Below are 27,667 nucleotides of genomic sequence, written 5' to 3'. Positions count from 1 at the left end.
CGAGGCAAATAAGCCAAAATATTTTCAAAAGTACATTCTAATTATATGACAACTATACTGCCTCTCCGCTCTTCCGTGTATTTAGACCTTTAAAGTTACTTTAAAATGCGCTTTCGTGTGTAATGCTTTTCCCTCTGCAGAGGATTAAAATCGTTCAGCACCCATGGTGTGTGAACTTGGCGGGGTCTGCGCCGCCGGGTCTACCAGCTCGAGAGACGCTGTCTGGAAGTCGGGTGACCCGCCACAGCTGTTACTCATCTGCTTCCCTCCCTGCACCCGAGAGGCAAGAGCGGGCAGCGCTCGGTGCCCACTGCGCCTGCGCGGCGGAAATGCGAGCGGGGTCACGTGGCCGCTCGGGGCGGGGCCGGCAGGAGCTGCGGCTGCCCGGGACCTCCTGGCGCACGCCTGTCTCCGGCCGGACCGTGAGGCGGGCGGCTGCGGCACGCGGCGGTGGAGGGCCTGGGCGCCCCGCGGGGAGGCTGGACAGCCCGGGCTTGGCCGAGGGTGCTGCTCCACCGCCGGCCGGCACCATGACATCGCTGGCCGACCGGGTCCGGGGCAACGGGCGCATCGCCGCCGGGCTCCTGTTCAACTTGCTGGTGTCCATCTGCATCGTGTTCCTCAACAAATGGATCTATGTACACCACGGCTTCCCCAATATGAGCCTGACCCTGGTGCACTTCGTGGTCACCTGGCTGGGCTTATACATCTGCCAGAAAGTGGGCATCTTTGCTCCCAAAAGTCTGCCTCTCTCCAAGCTCCTCCTCCTGGCCCTCAGCTTCTGTGGCTTTGTGGTCTTCACCAACCTTTCTCTGCAAAACAACACTATAGGCACCTATCAGCTGGCCAAGGCCATGACCACGCCGGTGATCATAGCCATCCAGACCTTCTGGTACCAAAAGAGCTTCTCCGTCAGAATACAGCTCACGATGGTGAGTAGCTGCGCGAGCGCCCTGGCCACCTACCTCGTCTTGCTTCCCGGGAAAATTGAAGGCTTATAAGCCTGGCGCTCTGGACTCATTCCCATCCTCTTGACTCCACACGAGTCTATAAGATAGTGACTGCCTGGCCCATTTTAGAGAAGAGTGGAGTGGAAAAAGCCATTTGGCATTCCTCTGGCTCTTAGTAAAAGGGTGTGTTCCTGTGGGTTAGAACTTACTATATGATGGAAATCTTTAAATGGTGAGGGGAGAAAGCTGCCTTAGATGGTACAGTTCAGTGTCAGGATATCTGCGAAAGCTTAAATTGAAAAGGAAAAGGAAAAAGTTCTTCTACCCACGGGGAGTCAAGCCACGTATGATAGCCACGAAATAGTGTAGCATAAAATATCTCAGGATATGCCTTCAGCGGCATACTGCTGGTATGCCTGTACCTTTAAATAAAAGTCATTAAAATGATGTTAGCGGTTAGTAGTTCTTAGTATTTCAGGTCTTAATGCTGTCCTTCTTACATGTGTATGCTCATGTTTAAGTACTAGTTTGGTGGTCCATTTTCGTACCTGGAAATGCATATAGTATTTCCCTAGAAAGCACAGTGCATGGATTCATGATTTTCTCCCAGATGTAGAGTTGTATATGAATGTCTGCAGAGAAATTACTCTAATTTACATGGGATTGGCAGTTTTCCCAACAAAGAAAACATGCAGTTCAGTGTTCCCAGTGATGTGTTTGATTAGTTTTGTAAGACACTGTTCTTGAATTTAATCTCAACAGCATTTCCCTCTTTTTCTTTGCAGATCCCTATAACTGTAGGTGTAATCCTAAACTCTTACTACGACGTGAAGTTCCACGCCCTTGGCATGGTGTTTGCTGCCCTTGGGGTGTTAGTCACGTCCCTTTATCAAGTGGTTGGTAATGTTTTTTGTTTATGTGCCTTATTAGCAGATTTCTTAAATTTTGAAGCTGTATCCCCAGGTTAGAAAATACAGTGCAGAGACAATACACTGTTGGGAACAAGGCATAATTGATCAATTGTCTTAACTCCTGGTGAAGAGGAGACAGAAACTAGGGTGTGTGCTACCTAATTGTAAGTGTGCAATACCCATGCTTAACCATCAGAGTTTGGGACAGTTTTTTTGTTGTTGTCATTTTGCTTTTTCCAAGGAAGTGTTTACAAAAGCAATAAGGCTCTGCTTCATAAGTTTGTTGGTTATATTTGTCATTGCTCTTAAGAAATGCATATATTAGCAAACATTTGGACATGAAAAAATCAGGTGTAAATATTTTAAACTCAAAAGAAGTGTTGGTGTTACAACTCTGATTGGCTTTTAATCATTTGTCTGGTCAATAGAGTGGTTTCTAGGTTTTTAACTTCTTGTACAAACACAGTGCCTTGTCTGTAGCCAGGATGAGGTTAAATTTTTTTCATGGATTCACTTCATTACCATAAATTCCCAACAAACTGGGATTTGTGTCCCATTTAGTGGGGAGAAATAGCAGGGAGTAGGGAACAGTGAAACAAGTGTTCTCTATACTGAAAACCTCTGTCTGGAAATTCAGGGTGTGCCTGCATGGGGAATCAAAGCCAAAATGTAACCAATGTTACCTCTGTCACAAGTATCCACAGGTGATAAAGGAAGGCATTCTAGTTAGCAATGTTTGTTCAGTACTACAGCCTAGCACCCAACTCTTTGATGGTAGTGATTGTCCCAGAAACATTGTTACAGAAAATACTATCCCTGGGGGCGGGGTGCTGAGGACTGGACCCGGGCCTCCTTGCACTCTAAGCAGGCACTGTACACTGAGCCAAAAGTCACCCAGCGGCTAACAGTTTCAACAACTACTGCTGCTAATTAGACTTCTAGGATGGTTGTCCTGGGGCTCAAACCCAGGAACTCTTACACACTACACTCATCCTCATCCCCAGCTCTCTTCACTTTTTATTTGTTACACTTATTTCGTTTGTATGCATGAGTACACATGTGTGCATGTACACGCCAGTCACTATGTGCGTATTGAGATCAGAGGGCAACTTGCAGAGGCTGAGTCTAACACCGGAGTCCCTAGGATCGGACTTTGGGAGTCAGGGTTAGCAGCAGGGACCTTGACCCGCTGAGTCATCTCCTTTTTCTTCTTTTTACTTTTTGTTGGAGCTGATTTTTTGTTCTTGTTTTTTTGTTTTGTCGTTGTTTTAAGACAGTACTCTATTGCTCTGGCTAACCTGGAACTCACTGTGATCCGCCTGCCTTCCAAGTGCTGGGATTAATGGCATGTGCCACAGTGCCTGGCCTCCTGTCTTACTTTTTAAGAAAAAACTAAGAATGTGTTTCCATACCCAGTCTACTTGTTAAATATTAGAGTTTCTTTTACTCCTTATACATAATTGCAGTTCACAACACTCACTGTTTTTTGCTGTTGTTGTTTTGTGGCCATTTTGTTCCTTCAAATGGCTATTTTTGCTTCTGACTTGCTGTAGATTAGGATCAAAAGGTCGGTAACCCCGAGGCTCGCGAGGAGGTAGATCAAGGAGTGGCTGGAGACACAGGCAAAGCTTCAGTCACAGTAAAGAGCAGGTACGGTGTCCGAGTCGGTAGACCCTAGCAGGAGGCACAGACGTTTGCTCGGCAGTGAAGTGTTAATATGTGTGGAGGCGCAGAGTGTTTGGGGGAAACGCGTTTAGTGAGGCCAGACTAGGTGTGTTGTGGGGGTGATGCTGAATGGGTGGCATTGTCTTGCTGTCACTCAGAGGAAATGACTATTCCGCAGACTCCAGCAAAGATTGGAGAGGTGTTGCCGGGCCTTATAGTTAAGAAAAATGAATCCAGTGGCAGTGGAGGGTGCAGGGAAAAAGGACAGTGAAGAACCTGGGCTACGGCGGCTCTCTGGGAGGAAGAACTATTAGGACCCTACTAGCCAGAAACTAGGACTTCTAAGGAGCTGGGTCTCTGGGGGAGAGGAGACCATTAGGGGTAGAAGCAGCACTAGGGAAGCTTATTTATAGACAGGAGGAGCTTGGTCTTAAACATGGCCCTGCAGAGCCCAGCAGTGGTGGCGCACACCTTTAATCCCAGCAGAGGCAGAGGCAGGCGGATCTCTGAGTTCAAGGCCAGCCTCGTCCACAGAGCAAGTTGGTGGACAGCCAATGCTACACAGAGAAGCCTTATCTCAAGGGGTGGGGAACCAATAATGAAAAAACATGGCCCTGCAGACTCAGGAAAGTGACCAGGAAGCTGTGGTGACCGAGAAGTTACAGACACTCAGGGTGTGGAGATGGGGGTGAGGTCGGTGGTAGGGTACTTTGCCCAGCGTGCACAAGGCCCTGAGTTCTGTCCCCAGGACCTGGAAGCAGTTTTAAAGATGCACAAGGGAAGAGGAAGAGCTGTAGGAGACCGCAGGTGGGAAAAGGTGTCTGTTGGGTGGTGTGGCCAGAGGCTCTGTTGAGGCAGCCAGGGTGGCTGCCAGAGGGGGAAGACGAGCCTGCACCGTCTGCTGCCTTCCCGCTTTCGCTCACTGCAGCATTCCTGTAAGCGGGCTGGGGAGAAACAGTCCCTGTCCTTTCTGTTTTCAGAAGACCCCTAGTGAAAGCTGGCAGGAGCGTGGTTCAGATTTCCTGTTTCTCCATCGCGGTCTTGCTGAATTCCTGTAGAGTTGCTTTATCTAACAGGTACCTAGACGTAGGAACAGGTCTGCAGGGGTCCAAAAGCCAGGCTGCTCCTGCCAGATCTGCCTGGAACTGTCAACTCTCCAGAGTCTCTCTAGCTCTCTAGTCATATTTGTGAAGTATTTTAAGGACATGGTATGTGAGGTTTTGAGGTTTTTACTGAATGAGACGGTGTTTTAGGGTTTCCATTTACTCCATTGTGTTCAGGTAGATTGGTGGCATGTGGGAACTCTGCCCCACAGAAGAGTTCTCTGGAAAGGAAAATGTCTTCTGCCACTGTTTGGGTTTTAAAGTGCCTTTGAAGGTCACGTTCCTTTAAAGCCAGACGTGGAGTCCGCTTAGAATAAGAGAGACTGTAGTCAGTGTTTATCTAGTCCTGCCACAGCCGCTTTTCTCCATTGTTCCTAATACATTTATGAAGAAAGCAAACTGGATACTTCTCACCTAACTGCCATTCCCTCCTTGATTCTCGGTGCCCTCATGCACGGGGCTCCTGGGTGCATACATTCCCACTACTTAGTAGGATCGGGAGTAGAGGGAGTACTGCTTTCCTGTCTAAGGTATCGAGGGGTCAGTAGATCATCGCATACCGGGTTCACAGAGCTCCTGTATCTGAGGTGCTGTCTCCCCACTCTTTAAAACCTTGCAGAAGGGCCGGAGAGATGGCTCAGCGGTTAAGAGCATTGCCTACTCCTCCAAAGGTCCTGAGTTCAATTTCCGGCAACCACATGGTGGTTCACAACCATCTGTAATGAGGTCTGGTGCCCTCTTCTGGTCTGCGGACATACACACAGACAGAATATTGTTTACATAATAAATAAATAAACAAAAATATAAATAAAACCTTGCAGAATAATGAGGTGTGTCCTGTTCCCTAGCCTGACGCTGCGCGGCTTTGACTGAACAACGCTTTTCTACGCCCCTGACTTGTCTTCTCTCCTGATTTTCAGTGGGTGGGCGCCAAGCAGCATGAACTGCAGGTGAATTCCATGCAGCTGCTGTACTACCAGGCTCCCATGTCTTCCGCCATGCTGCTGGTGGCTGTGCCTTTCTTTGAGCCCGTGTTTGGAGAGGGAGGAATATTTGGTCCCTGGTCAGTTTCTGCTTTGGTAAGTCCTGATTGTTTTGGTGCCTAAGAAACTGCAGAAGTCATTCCTAAGGCAGTGTTTGGATTCCAGAGCACCGCCTCAGTTCTCATGTTTGCTCTCAAAGGGAGCCAAGTGAAGTTATTTTCAGATGAAGAAACGGAGGCACAGGAACGTGAAAGGACTTCCCTCGACTAGGACAACTGACCAATGCCTGGCTACCTCTCTGTCCATGCCAAACTAATTTGTCCACACATAATTTGGGCTTTGAATTTTAATTTTATATTTTTACAACATGATTGTAGAAACAGTGGCTGTTTTGAATAAAGACTACATACTTAGTGGATAGATTTTAAATATGCATAAAAATAAATATTAAGAAAGTAGAGCCCCCTGGAAACCGAAGATATCGCATCAGCAATTATTTGGTTCTGATCTTTTGCCTTGAGTCATATAGAACCTATTGTCTGGTTGCCCAGCGACTATGTAGCTCTCAAGACCCCTTACCTGGGCTGGAAACTGTCCAATGCTTCCCTCCTAGGTAACAGAGAAGCAGCCTAGCAGAGGGGGCGAGGAACACAAAGCCGTGTGATCCTGGCCACTCGCTCTACCCTCCTGTGTTGTCCGTCTGCCTCCTGATCATTTGTGGGAAACTAAGCTTTGGTTCTCCCAATTAGTGTGGGGGTGGGGGTGGGGTTCACATGGAGGCCGGAAGCTGACGCTGGGCATCTTCCTCAGTTATGGTCCACTTTTGTAGCAAGGTCTCTCGAGCCCCAGGGATCCTCCTGTCTCCACCTCCCCAGGGTTGGGATTACAGACACAGCACTGCCAGCTTTTGCATGAGTTCAGCTTACCTAGACGCAGGCCTCCTCCTTGTAGAGGTACTTTATTTATCAAGTGAGCCATCTCCTCATGTCGTGATGCTTATTATCTTCAAGTATTTCTAAGTCCTTTTTGTACATACTGTGTTCCTCACATGGCCTTGCCAAGAAATGTTTTTTATTTAAGTAAGAGTAAAAATGAACGATTCATCAGAATTTTATCTACAGGTATCCATGTCCTGGTGTAGCAGATGTGGTAGCCCCTGGAATTGTAAATATTCCATAGGTCGTTTTGCTTACCTTTATTTTTTGCATTGTTTTTAATGAAAACTTATTGAAGCTGAATTCAGTGATGTATGCCTGTATCTCAACCACTCAGAAACTGAAGCCAAAGGAATCCTTGTGTCTTTTTTGTTGTTGTTGTTTCTCTATGTAACAGCTCAGGCTGTCCTGGAACTAGTTCTGTAGACCAGGCTGACCTCAAACTCACAGAGATCTGCTTGCCTCTACCTCCCAAGTGCTAGGATTAAAGATGTGTGCCACCAGTGCCTGGCAGAATTCTTATGTCTTATGTAGGTACCTTGGGCAATATAGGAAGACTTCTGTCTGGGGAAAAAAAAAGAGAGAGAAAAGAAAATATTTCTTCCTTAAGTGAATAAGAAAAAAAAATGAACCTAGAAATTCAAATTCAAGACTATTTTTTTTTTGTTTTGGTTTGTTAGCTTCTTTGCTTGCTTTTTAAAGATTTATTTTATTTAGTCTGAGTCTGTGTCTTTGGAGGCCAGTGGTTCACCTCCCCTGGAGCTGGAGTTACAAGGTGCTTGTAAGCTAACAGTGCTGGGAACCAGACTTGGGTCCTTTGGAAGAAAAGGAAGCACTCTTAAGTGCTGAGCTATCTCCTAGCCCCCCCACTTTTGTTTGTTTGCTTTTTTGTTGTTGTTGTTTTATTTTGCTCTTTGTTGTTGTTGTTGTTGTTTTAGATAACATCTCATATAGCCAGGCTGGCCTCAGATTCACTGTGTAGCCAAAGCTGCCTTGATCTTCCTGCTTCTCCTTCCCAAATGCTGGGATTACAAGGATCACAGATGTGCTCCAGACACCAGGTCATCACTGCAGAGGTTCCCACTGCTTGTTGGAAAGTTTGTTTGTTTGGTTAGTTTTGGCTTACTGAGATAGGGTTTCTCTGTGTAGTCCTGGCTCTCCTGGAACTCCCTTTGTAGAGATCCACCTGCCTCTGCCTCCTGGGTCCTGGGATTAAAGGTGTACCCCAGCACCTAGCTGTTTTCTAAACTCTTTTTTTTTTTTTTTTTTTTTTTTTTTGGTGCAGTGTTTGCTCGTCTGTCCAGTGTGTTTTGAGACATGCTCTCAATATGCATCTCTGACTGGCCTGGAACTCTGTAAACCACTCTCCAAACTCGCAGTGATCCTCCTGCCTCTACCATAAAATGTATAGCTGGGATTACCAGCATGTGACATCTTGTTTAAATGGATGGTGTTTGCCGGGTGGTAGTTGCACATGCCTTTAATCTAGTTCCAGGACAGGCTCCAAAAGCAACACAGAGAAACCCTATCTGAAAAACAAATAAACAAAAATAGGATGAAGCTTGCATTTTTGCATATTCTAATGAGACATATTTGTTCCTGGTTTAATGATTCTCTTGGTTCATTTGTAGCTTATGGTACTGCTGTCTGGAGTAATCGCTTTCATGGTGAACCTATCGATCTATTGGATCATCGGGAACACGTCGCCAGTCACGTATCCTTTCCGTGTACTCCCAAGTGTGTGTGCCCTTTCCGTGTACTCTCTCTCAAGTGTGTGTGCTCTTTCCGTGTACTCCCAAGTGTGTGTGCTCTTTCCGTGTACTCTCTCTCAAGTGTGTGTGCTCTTTCCGTGTACTCTCTCTCAAGTGTGTGTACTCTTTCCGTGTACTCTCTCTCAAGTGTGTGTACTCTTTCCGTGTACTCTCTCTCAAGTGTGTGTGCTCTTTCCGTGTACTCTCAAGTGTGCGTACTTTTTGTTTCCTGTGTGCTACGTTGTTACATGGCCTTTGTTAAGTGGGCTGGTTATTCTAACCTCTTTTATTGTTATATTTCATTAGTGCTGGTGTTCTTCTGCATAGATGCCTGTGCACACATGCATGCCTGATGCACTGGAGCCCAGAGAAGGCATCGGATTCCCTGGGACTGTGTTACAGATGGTGCTGAGAATTCAACCCAGGCTCTCTAGGGAGCTGTTAGAGGTCTTACCTGCTGGGACATTGCTATAGCCCCTTAGTTTTTTAGGAATGTCTTTCCACACTAGTGTTTATGAAATTTATTAACTGAGGATGAGTTTGCTTCTGAATTTTCTTAAGTAGTATTGACCTTTCCTCCTATAAAAGCTGACTTAGCACCATGACTTGCAGTAATGGGTGATATTTAATAATGTGATATTTATTGGCTGAGTCATTGAGTGGAGACTTAGGATTGAGTCAGTTCTCAGGTTCTGTGGTGATGAAGGAAGGTGGTCAGCTTAGGTAGCAGACGGTAATCCCGTGTCCTGGCATCTGATTGGAGTGGGTCTGTAGTTATTAGAAACAGGTGTTCTTAATCTTCCAAATTTCTTTTTAAAAAATGGAGTTCTATGTTGAAGGTCAACTTCCACTGCCAGTTCTCACATCATCCTGCCATCCTGCCTGTTTCTGCGTTTCACTTTGCCCTCCTGTAAGCAAATGTGAATAATGGATTTCCTTATGTGAAAGAGGTAGTTTGGTGACATTTTATTAAGAGTATACTGACTTAAGGCTGGGTGTGATGATGGATCATACCTGTAAGCCCAGGGCGTAGAAGGCTGAGGCAGAAGGATTGCCATGTGTTTGAAGCCAGCCTGGGCTATATATACTGAGATCTCATTTATAAAGCTGGGGAAGAGAAAAGTACGCTGATTTATATAAGAGAGTAAATACTGAGATATCAGAAATACAAATAGCCTGTTTGCCAAATATTAATAAGTAACAACGATCATAATCTCTTTCAAAAACCCAGAGCTTAATATGTATCTTGTGCTGGCTACTGTTGTGTGAACAGATCTTTTAGTTCTCATCAGAGCTCTGTGAAGGGAGAGTCTGTCATTTTACAGACAAGGAAAAGAGCCACAGAGGTGAAATAAGTTGACACACAGTGAAGGGAAAGGGATTATGGCTCCATGGTGGAGTGTTTGCCAGACTGAGCAGAGTCCTGAGCCCGTCCCCCATTACAGAGTAAGAAACGAGAGTGCATGCTGAGACGTGCCCTACCCGGTTTATCCCGCAAGCTCTGCCTCATGTCATCAAATCAAGGCCTGCGAGAATGTGCCTTCATTAAAAGCATTCATTCAGGGCTTCAGAGTTGGGTCTGTGGTTAAGAGCACTTTCTTGATGCTCTTCCAGAGGACCCAAGTTCAGCCCCCAGCACCCATAGCTCATAACTGTCTGTAACTCCAGTTCCAGGGGATTCAGTGCCCTCTTCTTTTTAAAAAAAAATATTTATTTATTATGTATATAATATTCTGTCTGTGTGTGTGCCTGCAGGTCAGAAGAGGGCACCAGACCCCATTACAGATGGTTGTGAGCCACCCTGTGGTTGCTGGGAATTGAACTCAGGACCTTTGGAAGAGCAGGCAATGCCCTTAACCACTGAGCCATCTCTCCAGCCCCAGTGCCCTCTTCTGCTTTCCAAGGGTACCAGTCACTTACTTGGTACAGAGACTTACATGCAGGCAAAATAGTCATATACATTAAATTGACAAACAAGAACAAACAAAAGCATTAATTCAACTAGTATTTATTGACTAAACACTACAGACCATTACTTAATTTAATGAATCTTTATACAGGCCATATACTGTACGTGTGTATACTATATATTATATATTAACACTCATGGTACTGTAGCGAACCAAAGCGATGAAAAATCTCTTCCTTTACAGACTTAAATTCTAGTGAGGAAGCCAGACTGCCCACATGAAGAAGAATAAATATGAATATGTAGGATGGTAGTGTTGAGTGCCACAGGGAAAAAAATAAAGCAGGAAGTGGGCCTGTAATGCTTGGGACCCAGATTGGAGTTTTAGGTCGGCTACTCAGGTGACCTCAGGGAGGTGGCTTTTGAAGAAACAAGATTGTGCTGTCACACTGGGAAGAGCGTTTAGACAGTGGCAGCACCAGGTGAGGGGCCTGAGAAGGGCAGCTGTGCAGGGTGAACACAGAAAACCGGGAGTGGGCTGAGAAGCAGGGAGAGCTGGGTCAAGTGGAGCTTCCAGGGAAGAGCTGTGAGTGTATGAGGTGAGAAGCCGCTGGAGCCGGGAGTAGAGCTGGCAATGCTCTCACATCCACTGTGGATCCCCGCAGTGCTGAGCAGGGCCTTGAGGCCAAGACTGCTTAGTTTGGGCACCTATGCTATCCTTGCAAGATGGATAGGGGCATGGCATGTCTCTGCCACTAGGTGCCAGGAGCACCCCAGGCCCCACTCCAGCTGTCAAATATGTCTGTAGCCATTGCTTACGTGATGGACCTGAAGAGGTGAGAAGAAGGGAGACCATCAGGAAGCCACCGCAGTTTCTAATTCATAAATACCAGCTTGTGGGCTGCAGAGGTGGCCCAGGGGCTCAGAGCGCTTGCTCTTTAGCCACAGGATCCGAATCAGTTCTGGGCACCCATGACCGGCAGCTCACAGTGGCTTCTAAGTTCAGCTCTAGGGGATCTGATACCCTCGTCTGAGTGACACACACATGTATAAATGACTCTTTATAGCGACAGAGGAAATGGTGAGAAGTACCGGGCTTCTGGACACATTTCCAAGAACCAGCAGCAGGGTTCCTGAACACTTGAGTGTGGAGAAGGCGAAGCAGGAAGTGAGGCTGGGTACTGTGTGTGTGGCCGTCTGAGGCGGAGGACTGAGGTGCAGGACTGAGGTGCAGTATAGTTCCAGGTGCCGGGGTCAGGGCAGGCCTCGGGGATAGTCCTGAGTCAGCGTCAAGATGGGATGTGAGCGCGAGACTGCCTGCGCCCTCCGAGTTCACAGAGGGGACAGGAACTAGGTAGAGGAGCTGAAGAGGAGCATTGGAGGGGAGGGGGCACTGTGTCAGGTGCTGCTGAGCCGGGTTTGAGGGAGATCGGCAGTTGGTCCCAGACCTAGCGAGGTGAGGCTACTGGCGGTTTGACCGGAGCACTGGAGCAAGGCGAAGCCTGCCTGGAGCAGACAGAACTGGAGCTTGCGCTCTTTGTTTTCATTTCCTAAAAAGAGCCACCAGAGAGCGTCATTAAATTTGCCTTCCCTTTCCATAAATGACTTTGACAGGCCGTGAGCTGCCTAGCAGGGCTGGGAGTATTTGAAGATAGCACAAAATTGAGATAAGGTGTGACATTGTGATGCCATCCTGGCCATAGCCTCCAGATCTCCTGGGAGCTGCCCACGCTACCCTGAGGGCTGCCACTGTTTCGCAGACCGGTCTCCCGTAGCCTGCCCAGGCTGGTCTTAGATTTACCACGTAGCTGAGGATGACCTTGATCTCCTTTGCTCCTCAGCCTCCTGAGAGCTGGGATTCCAAGCTTGCATCACCATGTCCAGCTGCGCTGTTTTGGAACTAAGTAGAGAGCCTGCAACGTGGAAGTCAGGCGGAGCCTGGCCTCGGCCAAGGCCCACCACTTCCTGTGAGCCAAGTGTGGTGGGAGCTCGTCGGTTCCACTGAGGTCCCCTCTGACTGAGGGACATAGGCTTAGGCTCAGTCAGCTCGTTGTCTCCATCACTGCAAAGAGAGGGGGGCAAGAGGGTAGCAGAAAGGAAATTAGGGGCAGTAACATCCACAGTGCTGGGCGGTCCTATCGGACATGTGCGAGCTGTCTTGACAACTCATGGTTGACTTGATGGTGCGTGCTTCACAGGTACCGATCCATATCAACCACATAAGGTAGGCACAGATCATCCTACCATTTAATAGGCAGGGAAACTGAGGCACAGAGTGGGAGCTGCCTCTGTGCTGTTTCTAGGAAACACATAGGTTTGCAGCGTACATCTATAGAGCAATACAATATTAGTCTAGATAGGAAAATAATTATGTGTAATATGTATCAGGAGAATGATTTCTGAGGGGGGGGTGTGTGTAGGTGTGGGTTGTTTTTTTTTTAATATGAACAATGACTTGGGAAACAACTTTAGCCCAGTAATGAATTGCTGGTGGTATCTTAGATTATAACCTGAACTTTGGAGCTAAATAAGTCCGCCTTTGTTTAGACTCCCGGCGCCTGAGCTGTGTCCCTTGGCTATTGCAGTCAGTGGGTGAGATGACTCAGCAGGTGAACCTTCCATAGGCCTGGCCACCTGGGCTCAAGGGGCTACATCGTAGCTCCATAAGTTGTCCTCTGAGCTCCATACATGTGCCTTGGCATGTATGCACACACACACTCACACATGAGTACATAAATAAAGTATTTTTTTTTTTAATCAGTAGAATCTCTGGGCCTCCAGAGTTGTAAAATGGGCGAGGTGAGAAGCAGTGGGGGCAGGTGAGGTGCTTCTGGAAGAACTCCCGACAGAGTGCCTGGCGCTGGTCTTGCTCCCTCTTTGCTCCTCTCTCCCTTGCCCTCCTAATCTTAGGCATACCTGAAGTTTTCATTGCATCAACTCCCTGTCACCTGGCCCATCTCAGCTCATTGCCAGAGACGGTTTATTAGGAATGCCATTCCATAGTATAGCCACGAACCGCTGCAGACGTCTCTGTACCTCCCTCTGCGCGTCCTTCCTCCCTGGTGTCACCTCTGTGTAGAGGTCATCAGGAACACTTGAGGCGGTCTCCCCGTCACTCTGGAGTGTGTGTTTATGTAGTTTATGTCCAACCTGGAAGAATAAACAGTGTTGGGGCTAGAGAGAGAGCTCAGCAGTTAAGGGCACACCCGCCACTCACACCAGGTGGCCAAAACTGCCTTTAACTCCAGCTCCAGGGAATCCAACATCCTCTTCTGGCCTCCAAGGGCATCAAGCTCACATGCACAGGCATAACACACCCTCTCTCACACACACAGACACACACACATAATTTTTAATGCAAAGTCACCATTTTCAAATCTATCTGTAAATTGCTAAAACCATGCCTGAAGAAAGTCTGATTGACCCAGCACGTCACCTAAGTGTCTATTCTTTAGATGCCTGGCGATTGTTGAGTCCATATTACATGAAGTTCTTTCCAGCCACAGGTAGCCATTGTCATGTGTATGCTGTTAACGCACACCTGTGTGACCCTAACACCTGGCTCATTGCTTCTTTGTCTCCTTATCTGAACACCTCAGTTATAACATGTTCGGACACTTCAAGTTCTGCATCACCCTGTGCGGAGGATACGTTTTATTTAAGGACCCGCTGTCGGTTAACCAGGGACTCGGCATCTTGTGTACGCTGTTCGGCATCCTCACCTATACCCACCTTAAACTCAGCGAACAGGAAGGAAGTAAGAGTAAACTGGTCCAACGGCCCTGAGCTTTGGCGGAGAAAAGAAGGCTGTACCAAAAAGACGAGAAGTGTGTAACTCAGTGGAAAAGCAGCCGTGCAACGTTCCCCCAGTGACTTACAGGAGTATTTTCTTCAAAATGTGACGACTGGTAGTACTTTTCATTGATTTAATTTTCTAAAGCCAAAATGGTTAGCGCTTCTCTTCAAAGACTTTCTGAAGCTGGAGCTGCCACTCAGCGGTGCAGCGTTTGCCTCGCATGCGGAAGACCCTGGGCTCAAACTCCGGCGCCTACAAAGAGTGACACAGACTGCGTGTAAGATGGTTCATTCTACCAACTGAAGTACAGGAAAGTTGGGTTCCTGTGCTGCAGACGTGCCCTGGCTCATCTGTGCTTACAGAGGACTCCTGCCCGCTAACATGGTTTCCCACTGTGTGCAGCTCAGGAGGCTGAGCCCAAAGCCTTGCGCTTGCCAGACAAACACCACCATCGAGTTACACCCAGAGACATGGAGTCAGAATTTAAATTAAAAAGTGGTTTATTTTCTTTATCATTTGGACAATGATAGTAGATTTGAGGCAGGATCTCAAATGTAGCCCTGACTGGTCTGGAATTCTTTTCTATATAGCCCAAACTGGCTCTGAACTCATAGAGGTCTGCTTGCCTCTGCCACCATACCTGGCCTTTATCTACTTTTATTATTTCATTGTAGAACTGAAATATTCATAGAAATGGTCATAAAACACACCACGGCTCTGAAAGCCCTGCTCTTTCAGTAGCAAGCTGATATAAAAAGTTCTTCCCTGTCAAACAGGGCAGGACTGCTTGAGGCAAGGCCCACTCAACAGCATAGACTCTGCCTGTGCTAGTGAGGGTCTGCGGTCGGAAGTAACGGGTTGGTAGGATGGCAGTTTCATTGGTCTTCGCATGGCTTTGAGCTTTCAGTGAACTCTAGCTACTGTTTATGGAGTTAAAAAGCAAAACTAAACCCCGTGATTAAGTGTCTCAAAGAAAGGCCTATAGGGCCAGAGGGAATAGTCCCGCAGTAGAGTACCTGCCTACAGTCCCCAACAACAACCACAGAAGCCGACTACATGTGGAAGTAGGTAGGTCTCTTTACCCTGGTAACTGCTTGTCCAGTTTGCTCGGACATTTCATTTTAGTGATTTCTGCTCTGCCTCCATTCCAGCCCCGCCCTCCACAGAAGGAAGCGGTGTGGAGGGAGCACTGTATGGCGTTGAAAACGGGATCGCACTGTGCAGAAAATGACAGCCAAAGCTCTCAACCCTAGGCCGAAACTTGGTGGAGAACAGGGAAGATGTGAAGGAGAAGTACAAACACTAGCTGGTTGTGCGAGGTTTCAGAGGGATGGAGATGCTGGCAGAATGCGTGGTCTCCAGCAAACAGGGTGCTGTGTATTGTGTCTGATGCTTCACCATGGCAAACTCCATCGATGACCTCAGGGTGCTGTGTATTGTGTCTGCCGCTTCACCATGGCAAACTCCATCGATGACTTCAGGGTGCTGTGTATTGTGTCTGCCGCTTCACCGTGGCAAACTCCATTGATGACGTCACAGGAGCAGGATCTCTCCTCTTGAAATAACACTTTCTGAGAGACGACAACTAAGACAAAGAGCCATGTGTGCATCTTCATTGTGACAACAGATTTTATCTTAGATTTTTTTTTTCACAGAGAAAGGTAACTTTTAGTATCTCTTAGGGTTTTTTGGTGGTGGTTTCTAGGGTTTTTTGGTTTTCCAAGACCGGGTTTCTCTGTGTAGCCCTGGTTGTACTGTAACTCTCTGTAGACCAGGCTGGCCTCGAACTCATAGAGATCACTTCCCTCTGCCTCCTGGATGCTAGGACTAAAGGTGTGTGCCAACACTGCCCAGCATTTTTTAGTTTTTTAACCAAATAGAAAAACATGGGTTCTATCCCGAGCACTGCCAAAACAAAAACAAAACTTTCTAGAAATCAGGAAACAGGCTGGAAGTTCCTTGGCCATGTAGAGCACTTGGACTTCCCGGGCAGCCTGAATTAAGGCTGAGATCCTATTAGCAGGAACTAAAAAGGAAAGGCAATATGCCTGTTTCAGGGTCGTGTGTGTGGAGAATTCACTGTGTCAGTCTGTCGTATGGTGGTGTATGTGCTGCTGTGTTTTTATTCTGTTTACAGAGCTAAGAACTGCAGAACACATGCTTCTTCGGGATTATGCTTAAGCTTTTTCTATGTGTGTTTAAATTAGTGTGTAACTGTTTCCTGAAAGCTGGAGACATGATATTCCAGCACAGAGATCACCTGGCTTCTGAGCACTAACAACTGAGTTTATTTGTGTTGTGTACAAGATCTTCACTGTCAATAAAACCTGGGGAGAGAGGATGATCCGAAAAGGAAGGTGTCATGAGTGGGAGGTTCCGTGGGGCTGAGTAACAAGGCTGGAGAGAGATGAGTTGAGCTGTGTCCGCGTAAGTGAATCAACTGCTCTGAGAACTGCAGGCTGACAAGCATTTTTCACCCAAAGATGATCGTCAAATTGAAAAGGAAGTTTCTGAGGAAAACGCACCAATACCCTAGCAAGCACAGTGACCGGCTAGACACAGGACTCTTGTTGCCAATGGAACTGGGTTTAGGTTGGGTTTTTGTTGTTGTTTTTTAGCCTGTCCTGGAACTCGCTCTTGTAGACCTCAAACTCACAGAGATCCGCCCGCCTTTGCCTCCTGAGTGCTGGGATTAAAGGCGTGAGCCACCATTGCACAGCTCTGGGTTTAGTTTTTAATCACTTGTGTTGTGGACTAGATAGAGGTCGTGAGGATGAGGTCCGTGTGTGATGTGCTGCGATGCTGTGTGTGCAGACTCTCAGCTCCACTGCAGCAGAAGTCCAATCCCTTTTCAGTCCGTGTGTGCGTGTGTGTGTGTGTGTGTGTGTGTGTGTGTGTGTGCGGGGTGGGGGGCTTGTGTGAGGGGTGTGTGCGGGAGGCGCTATACAGACGGCTCAGTGGGTTAAAATACTGGCCTCCCAAGCATGAGGATTCAAATTTGAGTCCCTAGCCACCCACATTAAAAGAGAAAATCCATGTGGGGTGGTGCACACCTTTAATTCCAGCACTCCGGAAGCAGAGGCAGGTGGACCTCTGAGTTTGAGGCCAGTTTGGTCTGCAAAGTGAGTTCCAGGGCTACACACTGAGACCCTGTCTGAAAACAGAACAGGCTTGGGGGGCTGGAGAGATGGCTCAGTGGGTAAGAGCGCTGACTGCTCTTCCCAAGGAGCTGGTTTGATTCCTGGCATCTGCATGACAATTCATAACCATCTAGAACTCTAGTTCCAGGAGATCAGTGCTCTTCCCTGGCTCTATAGGCACCAGCTGTGCAAGTGGTATACAGACACACATAATTTTTTGTAACCGTGATTGTTTTAGAACTCACTATGTAGATCAGTCTGGCCTTGAACTGAGAAGTCGGCCTGCCTCTGCCTCCCTAAAGGCATGTGCCACCCTGCCTATCCATACACATAAAACTTTTAAAATAAAAGCTAGGAAACCCTGATTCCTGTACTGTGGGAAAGAGGGACTGGAAGATCCCTGGGGCCCTGTCCGCTTCAGGTTCTGTGAGAGGTCTCAAGGGCACAAGGCAGTAAGTGGTGGCAGAATACTGCAATCTTCTCTAACAACGTCTGTAGCGTGCACACACCCATTCATTGCACAGCAGGAACACTGGCAGGAAACAAACATCAAGATGCAGTGAGAGTCGGCGTGGCTGTGCAGCCTTCAGTCCCAGTACTCAGGAGAGAGAACTGGGTGGGTCTTTGGAGTTGGAAGCCAGCCTGAAATATATAGAGAATTCTAGATCTAGTCAGGGCTGTTGGCACCCAGAAAAGAAAGCCATGCTTGCTGAGGGTGCAGTTAGCTATTTGGAACTTCAGGCATGCCCCTGTGCCTCTGTGTGTGGGGGTGGGTGTGTGGGAGTGGGTGTGAGCGCTCGTGCGTGCGTGTGTGGTACTGTCTCAATCACAATGATAAACTAAGAAATGCAGCCTTCCTTTGCTTTATTTTAAAAATATTTCCTAAAGACTTGCTGTTTTAAAATCACCAGTGTCCTAAAACGTATTTCTGAGCAACATTAATCACTCAAACCACAGTACGTTCTTGTTTTGAGACAGCATCTTCTGTAGCCAGGCCAGCCTTGACTGACAACTGGAGGCCGCAGCCTTCTTGCCTTTGCCTCCAGAGTGCTGGGATTGCAGGTGTGAACCAGCACACCCGGCTAAATGTTTAACTTTTAAGGTTTTCCTTACATACCAAATCATCTGTACCTAGTGTGTGTCTTCGTTTTCCTCTTCCTGTGTCTGACTCACCCCAAAGTCAGTTTCCTGTCTCTGCAGTTCCTCTTTTCTCAGTTAGAAATCAGGCCTACGTTCAGCACAGGAAAGGTCTTACCAGAGGACACAGCCTGCATCGGACTCCCTGAGGCAATGCCTGGGCTCTGGGTCTGTCTCTGACTGGAATTGAAGAGCCAGGCCAACCCTCATGACCTGTACATCTTGGAGAATTATGGAGAGACTCACTGACCACACTTGGAAGACTCAAAAAGGGGGGAAAAAGTTAGTGTGTATAGTGTTTTGCTTGCATGTATGTCTGCATCACAAGCTTGGCTGGTTCTTATTGAATACCCTGGAACTGAGTTAAAATGGTTGTGAGCCATGTGGATACCGTGTTCTCTTCAAGGGCTCTTGACCACTTAGCCATCTCCAGCCCTTAAAATGTTTTATATAACAAAATGTGGAAGGGCCGGGCGGTGGTGGCACACACCTTTAATCCCAGCACTCGGGAGGCAGAGGCAGGCAGATCTCTAAGTTCGAGGCCAGCCTGGTCTACAAGAGCTAGTTCTAGGACAGGCTCCAAAACTATAAAGAAACCCTGTCTCAAAAAACAAAACAAACAAAACAAAATGTGGAAGGGAGGGGAAAAAGACACAAAAGGTAAAATGATTGGCTTTTCACCCAAGGTGTTCACTTTTGCTCACTTCCACCCTGAGTTTGAGGTGAGTGGTTCTCTGTCCTTGTATAGTCAGGGCTGGTCCTGTACCGTCTCACGAGTGGAGCACCGGCAAATTTGAGGTTATGCTGTTCTGATCCAGGGGACAGATGTGGCTGCTTGTGCCTTGTCCTAGCTCTTTCCTGTTCCAGTCCAGCTATGGCTGTCAGGCTGTGGCTGCTGCAGCAGCATCCTCTCCTCCAGGCCGCAGGCCGCCTCTCCAGGTTGGGAAGGACAACTCTGTTTGCTGACAGTGCTTTTAGTTTTGATTCCTGCAGCTGTGGGTGTATCCCTGAACATCTGGATGTCATTGTGCTTGTTTTGTTTCTCGTAATATTTTAAGATTTATTTTATGTGTGAGTGTTTTGCCTGCATGTATGTCTGTGCACCATGTATGTGCCTGGCATCCACAGAGGTCAGAAGAGGGTGTAGAATCCCTTGGAATTTTGTGGATGCTGGGAACCAAGCCTAGGTCCTCTACAGGAGCAGCAAGTATCGCTGACCACTGCACCATCCCTCCAGCACCACATCCATGTGCTTTTATCTGGGCAGGTGGAGAGGACTTGCTCTGTTGAGTTTAGGGCTCGGAGAAACAATTAAACGTAACCCATTATGAATAGACCAGTAGAACCCTGGTCTAGCCATTCTTCCGTTTATGGAGCACTAAACTCTGGGCCATTGGATTGATAGGAGAGAGTGGTTTGGTGGCCATATAGACTTGGATAGAGTAATAAAGCCATTTGAACCAGGAGCAAATTTTCCCACCAGGTGCAAAGGCCTGCTTTGTCCTTCACTGTCCTCTTTTTATTCCCCAACTCTGGGCATGCTAACTGCACAGCACCCCAACTCTGGGCATGCTAACCGCACAGTACCCCAACTCTGGGCATGCTAACTACACAGTACCTCAACTCTGGGCATGGTAACTTCATAGTACCCCAACTCTGGGCATGCTAACTGCACAGCACCCCAACTCTGGGCATGCTAACCGCACAGTACCCCAACTCTGGGCATGCTAACTACACAGTACCTCAACTCTGGGCATGGTAACTTCATAGTACCCCAACTCTGGGCATGCTAGCTGCACAGTACCCCAATTCTGGGCATGCTAACTGCACAGTACCCCAACTCTGGGCACGCTAACTGAACAGCACCCCAACTCTGGGCATGCTAACTGAACAGTACTCCCGTGCCGCATCCTTGTGCCCATTAACTCCTCTCCACCATCCCCACTTGCTCCCCAGTTTTGTTTCAGGATGAACTGGGAGAACAAGAAAACGGTCTCATCAGTGATGGAGAGGTCACACTCAAGTCTTGGAATTGAGCTTCAGTGTGAAGTGAAGTGTGAAAAGCTGGAGCAGAGGTTCTCAACCTGTGGGTCGTGACCCCTTTAAGGTCAATGACCCTTTCACCTAAGACCATCCTGCATCTCAGATATTTACATCACAATTCACAACAGTCGCAAAATGACAGTTAGGAAGTAGCAGTGAAAATCATTTTATGGCTGGGGTCAGCACAACATGACCTGTACTAAAGGGTCACAGCACTGGGAAGGCTGAGAACGCTGCTGTAGAGGAAAAGGCAGTTTCCTGGCACACAGGCAGACAGCCGTCAGAGTGGGGTGCTGGTCTTTATGAGCAGACCCTAGTACAGTCAGCACCAGGAATGTGCCAGTGGTCTTTGCTGTTGCTTCCGGGTAAGCTGGGTATACTCTGGCTCAAATGAGAATCTCTTTTGCCCTGCTAATACAGAAGCCCTTTCTTCCAACCATCTATATATCCATCCACCCCTCACTTCTCATGTGCAAAGCCCAGGTCTTTAGAATCCACACATCACACTTCAGGAGGCACAGGAAGAAATTCTAAGGAATGGCGGGGGGGGGGGGGGGTCCTGTAGCCCTGCTTTTTGTGGGGTGACGGAATAGACAGACAGCTCTTCAGCCACATTCAAAGCCGTTCTCTCTGATTTCATAAGGAACGTCACGAGGCCGACATGCAGTGTTGGTACTCAGCGCTTCTTGCAGGGACGGCAAACCTGAGTGTCTCCTCTGCACTGTGTACAACTGCATTGCTGTGATTGGTCTGAGTGTCTCCTCTCCACTGTGTACAACTGCATTGCTGTGATTGGTCTGAGTGTCTCCTCTCCCTTGTGTAAAACTGCATTGCTGTGATTGGTCTGAGTGTCTCCTCTCCCTTGTGTACAACTGCATTGCTGTGATTGGTCTGAGTGTCTCCTCTCCACTGTGTACAACTGCATTGCTGTGATTGGTCTGAGTGTCTCCTCTCCACTGTGTACAACTGCATTGCTGTGATTGGTCTGAGTGTCTCCTCTCCACTGTGTACAACTGCATTGCTGTGATTGGTCTGAGTGTCTCCTCTCCACTGTGTACAACTGCATTGCTGTGATTGGTCTGAGTGTCTCCTCTCCCTTGTGTAAAACTGCATTGCTGTGATTGGTGTAATAAAAAGCTGAACAGCCAATAACTAGGCAGGAGGTACAGGTGAGACTTCAGGGCAGAGAGAGAATTCTGGGAGGAAGAAAAAGGAGTCGCCAGCCAGACTCGGAGGAAGCAGGATGGGCAGGGCAGAGTAAAGGTAACCAAGTCACGTAAAAGAACATAGTTTTGAAAATATGGGTTAATTTAAGTTATAAGAACCAGTTAGGAACAAGCCCAAGCTAAGACCAAGCTTTCATAATTAATAAGAAGTCTTGGACTGGAGAGATGGCTCAAAGGTTAAGAGCATTGCCTACTCTTCCAAAGGTCCTGAGTTCGATTTGCAGCAACCACATGATCTGTAAGGAGACCTGGCAGCTCTCACTGGGCAGTGGTGGTACACGCCTTTAATCCCAGCACTTGGGAGGCAGAAGTAGGTGGATCTCTTATGAGTTTAAGGCCAGCCTGGGCTACAAAGTGAGTTCCAGGTCAGGCTCCATGTGTCTTGACAAACCAAAAATGCACAGAGATGTGGCGCCCTCTTCTGGCCTGTGTGCATAAATGCAGGCAGAACACTGTACATAATAAATAAATCGTTAAAAAATCAAGAAAGAAAAAAAGAAATCTCCACGTCGTTTTGTGAACTGATGGCCCAAAGGAAAGTCCAACTAGTTCAATAATGTTCTGGAATGCGAGATCCCAGCAGCTTGGGGCCAGGAACTCTTTGTGGGAGTGAGCACAGGGATGGAGAAAGGGCAGACACTTGTACAGTAAAGCCGGGATCAGGTGAGAGTTTTCTAAACCATTACAACCTGGACCCTCAGTGTGTTTGTTCCATTCCGTACAGCACACGGGGAGGGCTTTCTCTAGGTGAGCATTGTCAGGCTGTAAACATCCAGGGGGAGGAAGTTGCTAGGTTTACTCACACTGGTCAGTCCCTCGTAAACATTCCTGTAGCTCTGCTTTTCCTTGAGCCTGGGCCAGATGGGGAAGGGCGTGGGTCTGGGCCTCGGAGTCCTTGGATTGGCCACGCCCACGTCAACAGTGCAGTTCACACAGGGCTCAGGACCTCAGTCAGGATCTCCTCTGCTCCCCACATCGAAACTGGCCAAGGAATCTCTGAGCCACAGTTCCACTCCCCCGACTCTGCGCCGTCTGGCTCTGGTGAACTCTGGCAGAACCTGCCAAGGTGAGGTTTCTCAAGGTCCTCACACTTCAGCTTCACCCAACACTGGCCCCCCCGGCAGCCTAAGTTCCCCCAAGCCTCACAGGGATTTCCCTACCTACAGAGTCAGCGAGTCAAACCGAGTCACAATTCCCGATCTTACAGTGTTTCTTTTCTTCTTTTGGAGGATGTCAGGGAGGGGACTGCCACTAAGCAGCTGTATCTTTGTCACTAAGCTATATCCTTAGTCTCTTCTTTTTTTTTTTTTTTTGTTGTTTTATTTATTGTTTTGAGACAGGGTCTGGGTAAGGTTCCCAGGGTAGCCTCTGACTTAGAATCCATCTCCAGTTTCCTGAGTTGTTGAGGCTCCGGGCATACACCACCACACTGGAGTGAACGTAGTGTTTTATAGTTTATGAAAAGGTGAGAACCGGAACAGTGGTCCTCACACACTCACGGAGGACTGGCTCACCCTGTGGAGAGACAGCCCAAGTTCTGAGCACAAGATGAGTGAACTGAGGAGCCTCGTGCTTGGCTAACTCGGCCCGGCCCTATTTGCTGGCTTTAAAGTGGGTCTCAGGTTAGGGATTTGAATTCCTAGGCTTGTTTTCTCAGCTACCTTGGAGTTTACTGAAAGAGCACAGAGTCTGGAGGACAGAAAGGTTGGGTTGCCGCATATGGAACTCCGTCAACCAGAGGACCCCAGGGGACACTGAGCTCGCTGTGTCTCAGCCCCACACTGTGCTAACATTTGCTCATGGGTAGCTTGAGGTCATCATTGATGCTTCTTATTCCTAGCCTTCTAGTCTGGCAGGAAACTGGCCGACTCTTCCCAAGTCTGGAACCCATCTACTGCAGCTGTCCCCCAAGGATCTCCCCACATCTTCCCTTGCTCCCCATAGCCTGTTCTCCATAGCCAGAGTGAGCCTGACAAGTCACCCTTGAAGTCCTTCTGCCTCAGCTACATTCCCTCAGGGACCTGTAACATGTGACCTGTGTCCTCACCTAGTCTCCATGGTGGTTCCAGCCACTGCAAGCAGGCCCATCTTAGGACATTCTCTCAGCCTCTGCCTGAGCTCTTCCCTGGATTGCCCTTTGCCTATTTCTCACTTCCTTATTGTCCTCCATGGAATCTCACCCCTCCCCAGAGCATCGAAACTGCAAGTGAGCTGTCACAGAACCACGTCTCCATGTCCTGTCATCTCACAAGCTGTCACAGAACCACGTCTCCATGTCCTGTCATCTCACGAGCTGTCACAGAACCACGTCTCCATGTCATGTCATCTCACGAGCTGTCACAGAACCACGTCTCCATGTTCTGCCATCTTCACGGTTCTCCATGTTCTACTGTGTTCATAGCTGCAGCTCCCTCGTCCTCTCTCAGTGCTCTAGCCTACTTACACTGCCTGAATCTCTCTCCCCCGCCCCCAGAATTTTTAACTTTATCACTCACTTTTATTTATTTATTTATTTATTTTTATTTATTTATTTATTTTTTGGTTTTTCGAGACAGGGTTTCTCTGTGGCTTTGGAGCCTGTCCTGGAAATAGCTCTGTAGACCAGGCTGGTCTCGAACTCACAGAGATCCACCTGCCTCTGCCTCCCGAGTGCTGGGATTAAAGGCGTGTGCCACCTTCGCCCGGCTTATCACGCACTTTTTAAATGTAGTCATAGTTATTGTTCATTGTCCTCCCCTACCCCCAGTAGAATGTCAGCTTCACAGAGGTTTATTTTTGATGTATCCAAAACTGGGCATTTCAATAGTGAATGAAGGAAGGAACGAACAAGCGAGTCTCCCTCTAGTACTACTTATTAGTTCTCTTGAAGAACCCCCAGCCTTTGTTATCATTATCTTAGTGGAAAGAATGCAGAGGGAAAGAGGGAAGAATAAACGAGTTATCAAGAGAGAGAGAGAGAGAGAGAGAGAGAGAGAGAGAGACAGGGCTCACTGGTGAAGGGCTGGTGAGAGGGGGGGCTCGCTGGTGAAGGGCTGGAGAGAGGGCTCGCTGGTTAAGAGAATGTTGTCTTTCTAGAGGACCCAAGTTTGGTTCCCAGGACCCATGTCTAGTTGCTTACAACCACCTGTAATTCCAGCTCTGGGAGATTCAATACATATGACATAAGCACACACATGCGCGCGCGCACACACACTCACAAATCTTTTTAACTTTAATTTTGCTGGGCTGTGGTGGCGCACGCCTTTAGTCCCAGCACTCGGGAGGCAGAGGCAGGCGGATCTCTGTGAGTTCGAGACCAGCCTGGTCTACAAGAGCTAGTTCCAGGACAGGCTCCAAAACCACAGAGAAACCCTGTCTCGAAAAACCAAAAAAAAAAAATCTTTTTAACTTTAGTTTTATGTATGAGTACTCCACATGTACACCTGCATGTCAGAAGAGGGCATCAGATCCCGTTGTAGATGGCCATGAGCCACCATGTAGGTGATGGGAATTGAACTCAGGACCTCTGGGAGAGCAGTCGGTGCTCTTAACCGCTGAGCAATCTCTCCAGCCCCCCACACAAATCTTTTTTAAAATTCAAGGCTGAATTTTATGCACTGAAAACTCCAACTATCTTGCACTTAGTTCCCTGGCTTCTGTTCCTTTGGGATAGGCCAGGAAAACGTGGATAACAAACAAAGGACCAGAATTCATCTGCTGGTAGCTTCCTGGACTTCACTCAAAGTCAGAGAAATTCAAGAATGCCTGACTGTCTGTGTTCCCAAAGGTGTGAGTATATGTGTGTCTGTGTGTGTATGATATATGAATGTGTTCCTGAAGGTGTGCGCTGACCACATAGATGTATGGAAGCTGTCTTTATTGTTCTCAGCGTTTTGGGATAGGGTGTCTCACTGGTGTCTGGGACTTACTTTTGCGGAGGCTGACTGGTCAGAAAGGTCCAGGGCTATTCCCCCTGCCCAGTTCTGGGATTATAGATGCAACCACCAGCTCGTTATGTGGGTGTTTGGGATTCAGGCTCAGGCTCTCATGGGATTATAGATGCAACCACCAGCTCGTTATGTGGGTGTTTGGGATTCAGGCTCTTGTGCTTGCATGGCAGGTGCTCTACCCAGGTCCTTGCTGTCTACTAGTTTGTTTTTCTTGCTTTTTTGTTTTGTTTTGAGATAGGGTCTCACTGTGTCACCTTGGCTGTCCTGGAACTCAGTAGGCCGGGCTGGCCTTGACCTCACAGAGATCCCCTTGCCTCTGCCTTGCCTTCTGATTGCTGGGGTAATGGTGTGTGCCACCACCATACCCGGCCATCCTCTACTTAGCCACACACTTGTTCAGCGAGTTCTTTTCCCACCTGAGCAAGAGTTGGATGCACACTAGCGGCACCAACATCTCCCTCACTTCTTCAGCGGAAATCTGGAGAGAAAGGAAGAACAAAGAGAATTGAGCAGAAAGAAAACAGAACAAGAACCTGAAGATACTCAAACATGCAGTAACCCGAGCCATGTGAAGTTCATCTTAATACCTAATGATACTCAAACATGCAGTAACCCGAGCCATGTGAAGTTCAGATTAATACCTAAGGATACTCAAACATGCAGTAACCCGAGCCATGTGAAGTTCAGATTAATACCTAAGGATACTCAAACATACAGTAACCCGAGCCATGTGAAGTTCATCTTAATACCTAATGATACTCAAACATGCAGTAACCCGAGCCATGTGAAGTTCAGATTAATACCTAAGGATACTCAAACATGCAGTAACCCGAGCCATGTGAAGTTCATCTTAATACCTAATGATACTCAAACATACAGCTCAAACATACAGTAACCCGAGCCATGTGAAGTTCAGATTAATACCTAAGGATACTCAAACATGCAGTAACCCGAGCCATATGAAGTTCATCTTAATACCTAATGATACTCAAACATACAGCTCAAACATACAGTAACCCGAGCCATGTGAAGTTCAAATTAATACCTAAGGATACTCAAACATGCAGTAACCCGAGCCATGTGAAGTTCAGATTAATACCTAAGGATACTCAAACATACAGTAACCCGAGCCATGTGAAGTTCATCTTAATACCTAAGGATACTCAAACATACAGTAACCCGAGCCATGTGAAGTTCAGATTAATACCTAAGGATACTCAAACATACAGTAACCCGAGCCATGTGAAGTTCATCTTAATACCTAATGATACTCAAACATGCAGTAACCCAAGCCATGTGAAGTTCAGATTAATACCTAAGGATACTCAAACATACAGCTCAAACATACAGTAACCCGAGCCATGTGAAGTTCAGATTAATACCTAAGGATACTCAAACATACAGTAACCCTGCCGGGCGATGGTGGCGCACGCCTTTAATCCCAGCACTCGGGAAGCAGAGCCAGGCGGATCTCTGTGAGTTCGAGACCAGCCTGGTCTACAAGAGCTAGTTCCAGGACAGGCTCCAAAGCCACAGAGAAACCCTGTCTCGAAAAAACAAAAACAAAAAAACAAAACAAAAACAAACATACAGTAACCCAAGCCATGTGAAGTTCAGATTAATTTAAAAACAAAGTTTTCAATAGACAAAGTTTAACTTTTTCATAAGACATTTCCTAACAAGAGAGAAGAAGAAGAAGAAATCCTGCTTCCTGCCAATATCAGACCAAGTAGAATTCAAGGCAAAAAATAATTTGAGATCTGAGGATAACTCAGTGGTGGACTGCTTGATTTGCACACTGGTGGCTTGAAAGAAAATAGACCCCGTGGGGAGTTGGCAGTGTTAGGAGGAGGGGTGCTCTTGTTGGAGGAAGTGTGTCACTAGTGGCGGACACAGACTCCTGCTGCCTGTAGATCAAGATGTAGAAGCCTCGGCTCCTTCTCCAGCACCCTGTCATGTCCCACCATGATGATAGTACCTCTGAACTAAACCTCTGAAACTGTAAGCTAGCCCCAATTAAATATTTCTCTTTACAGGATTTGCTGTGCTCAGGGAGATCAAAATCATAATGAAGAAATCTGTAGAGACAGCTGGACCAAGTTCACGGAAACTCTTGAACTCTGAACCGACAGCTGTGGAGCCGTATGTGGGACGCAGTGATGAAGCTTGACTATCTGGGGGGCCCCTGG

The 27,667-nt window shown here is 47.5% G+C and overlaps 1 protein-coding gene across 2 annotated transcripts; it reads left to right on the top strand.

Annotated features, from left to right (window-relative positions):
- Nucleotides 1–373: 373 nt before the first annotated feature.
- Slc35e3 (solute carrier family 35 member E3) lies at nt 374–15,297 on the top strand. Of its 2 annotated transcripts, XR_005975827.1 has the most exons (6): nt 374–932; nt 1,736–1,846; nt 5,550–5,708; nt 8,179–8,261; nt 13,807–15,071; nt 15,155–15,297. XR_005975827.1 is itself a non-coding variant. In XM_041667337.1 (5 exons), the coding sequence occupies exons 1-5, from the start codon at nt 531–533 to the stop codon at nt 13,991–13,993; spliced, it is 942 nt and encodes a 313-aa protein (XP_041523271.1). In that variant the 5' UTR covers nt 374–530; the 3' UTR covers nt 13,994–15,285. The 2 variants fall into 2 exon arrangements, 1 of the variants encoding a protein (XP_041523271.1); XM_041667337.1 differs by having other exon boundaries at nt 13,807–15,285.
- The last annotated feature ends 12,370 nt before the right edge of the window (nt 15,298–27,667 follow it).

Source organism: Microtus oregoni, unplaced genomic scaffold (genome assembly GCF_018167655.1).
Source record: "Microtus oregoni isolate MIOR12 unplaced genomic scaffold, Mior012 000001F_ref0000356, whole genome shotgun sequence".
Taxonomy (NCBI): domain Eukaryota; kingdom Metazoa; phylum Chordata; class Mammalia; order Rodentia; family Cricetidae; genus Microtus; species Microtus oregoni.
Note: the sequence above shows the minus strand (reverse complement) of the source record. Positions and strands in the feature narration are given on the sequence as shown.

Excerpts from the sequence above, each read along its gene's own strand:
- Slc35e3 (XM_041667337.1), top strand. The coding sequence starts at position 531 with ATGACATCGCTGGCCGACCGGGTCCGGGGCAACGGGCGCATCGCCGCC. Across the intron at positions 5,709-8,178 it reads CCTGGTCAGTTTCTGCTTTG|CTTATGGTACTGCTGTCTGG; the intron begins GTAAGTCCTGAT and ends GTTCATTTGTAG. Across the intron at positions 8,262-13,806 it reads GGGAACACGTCGCCAGTCAC|TTATAACATGTTCGGACACT; the intron begins GTATCCTTTCCG and ends TGAACACCTCAG.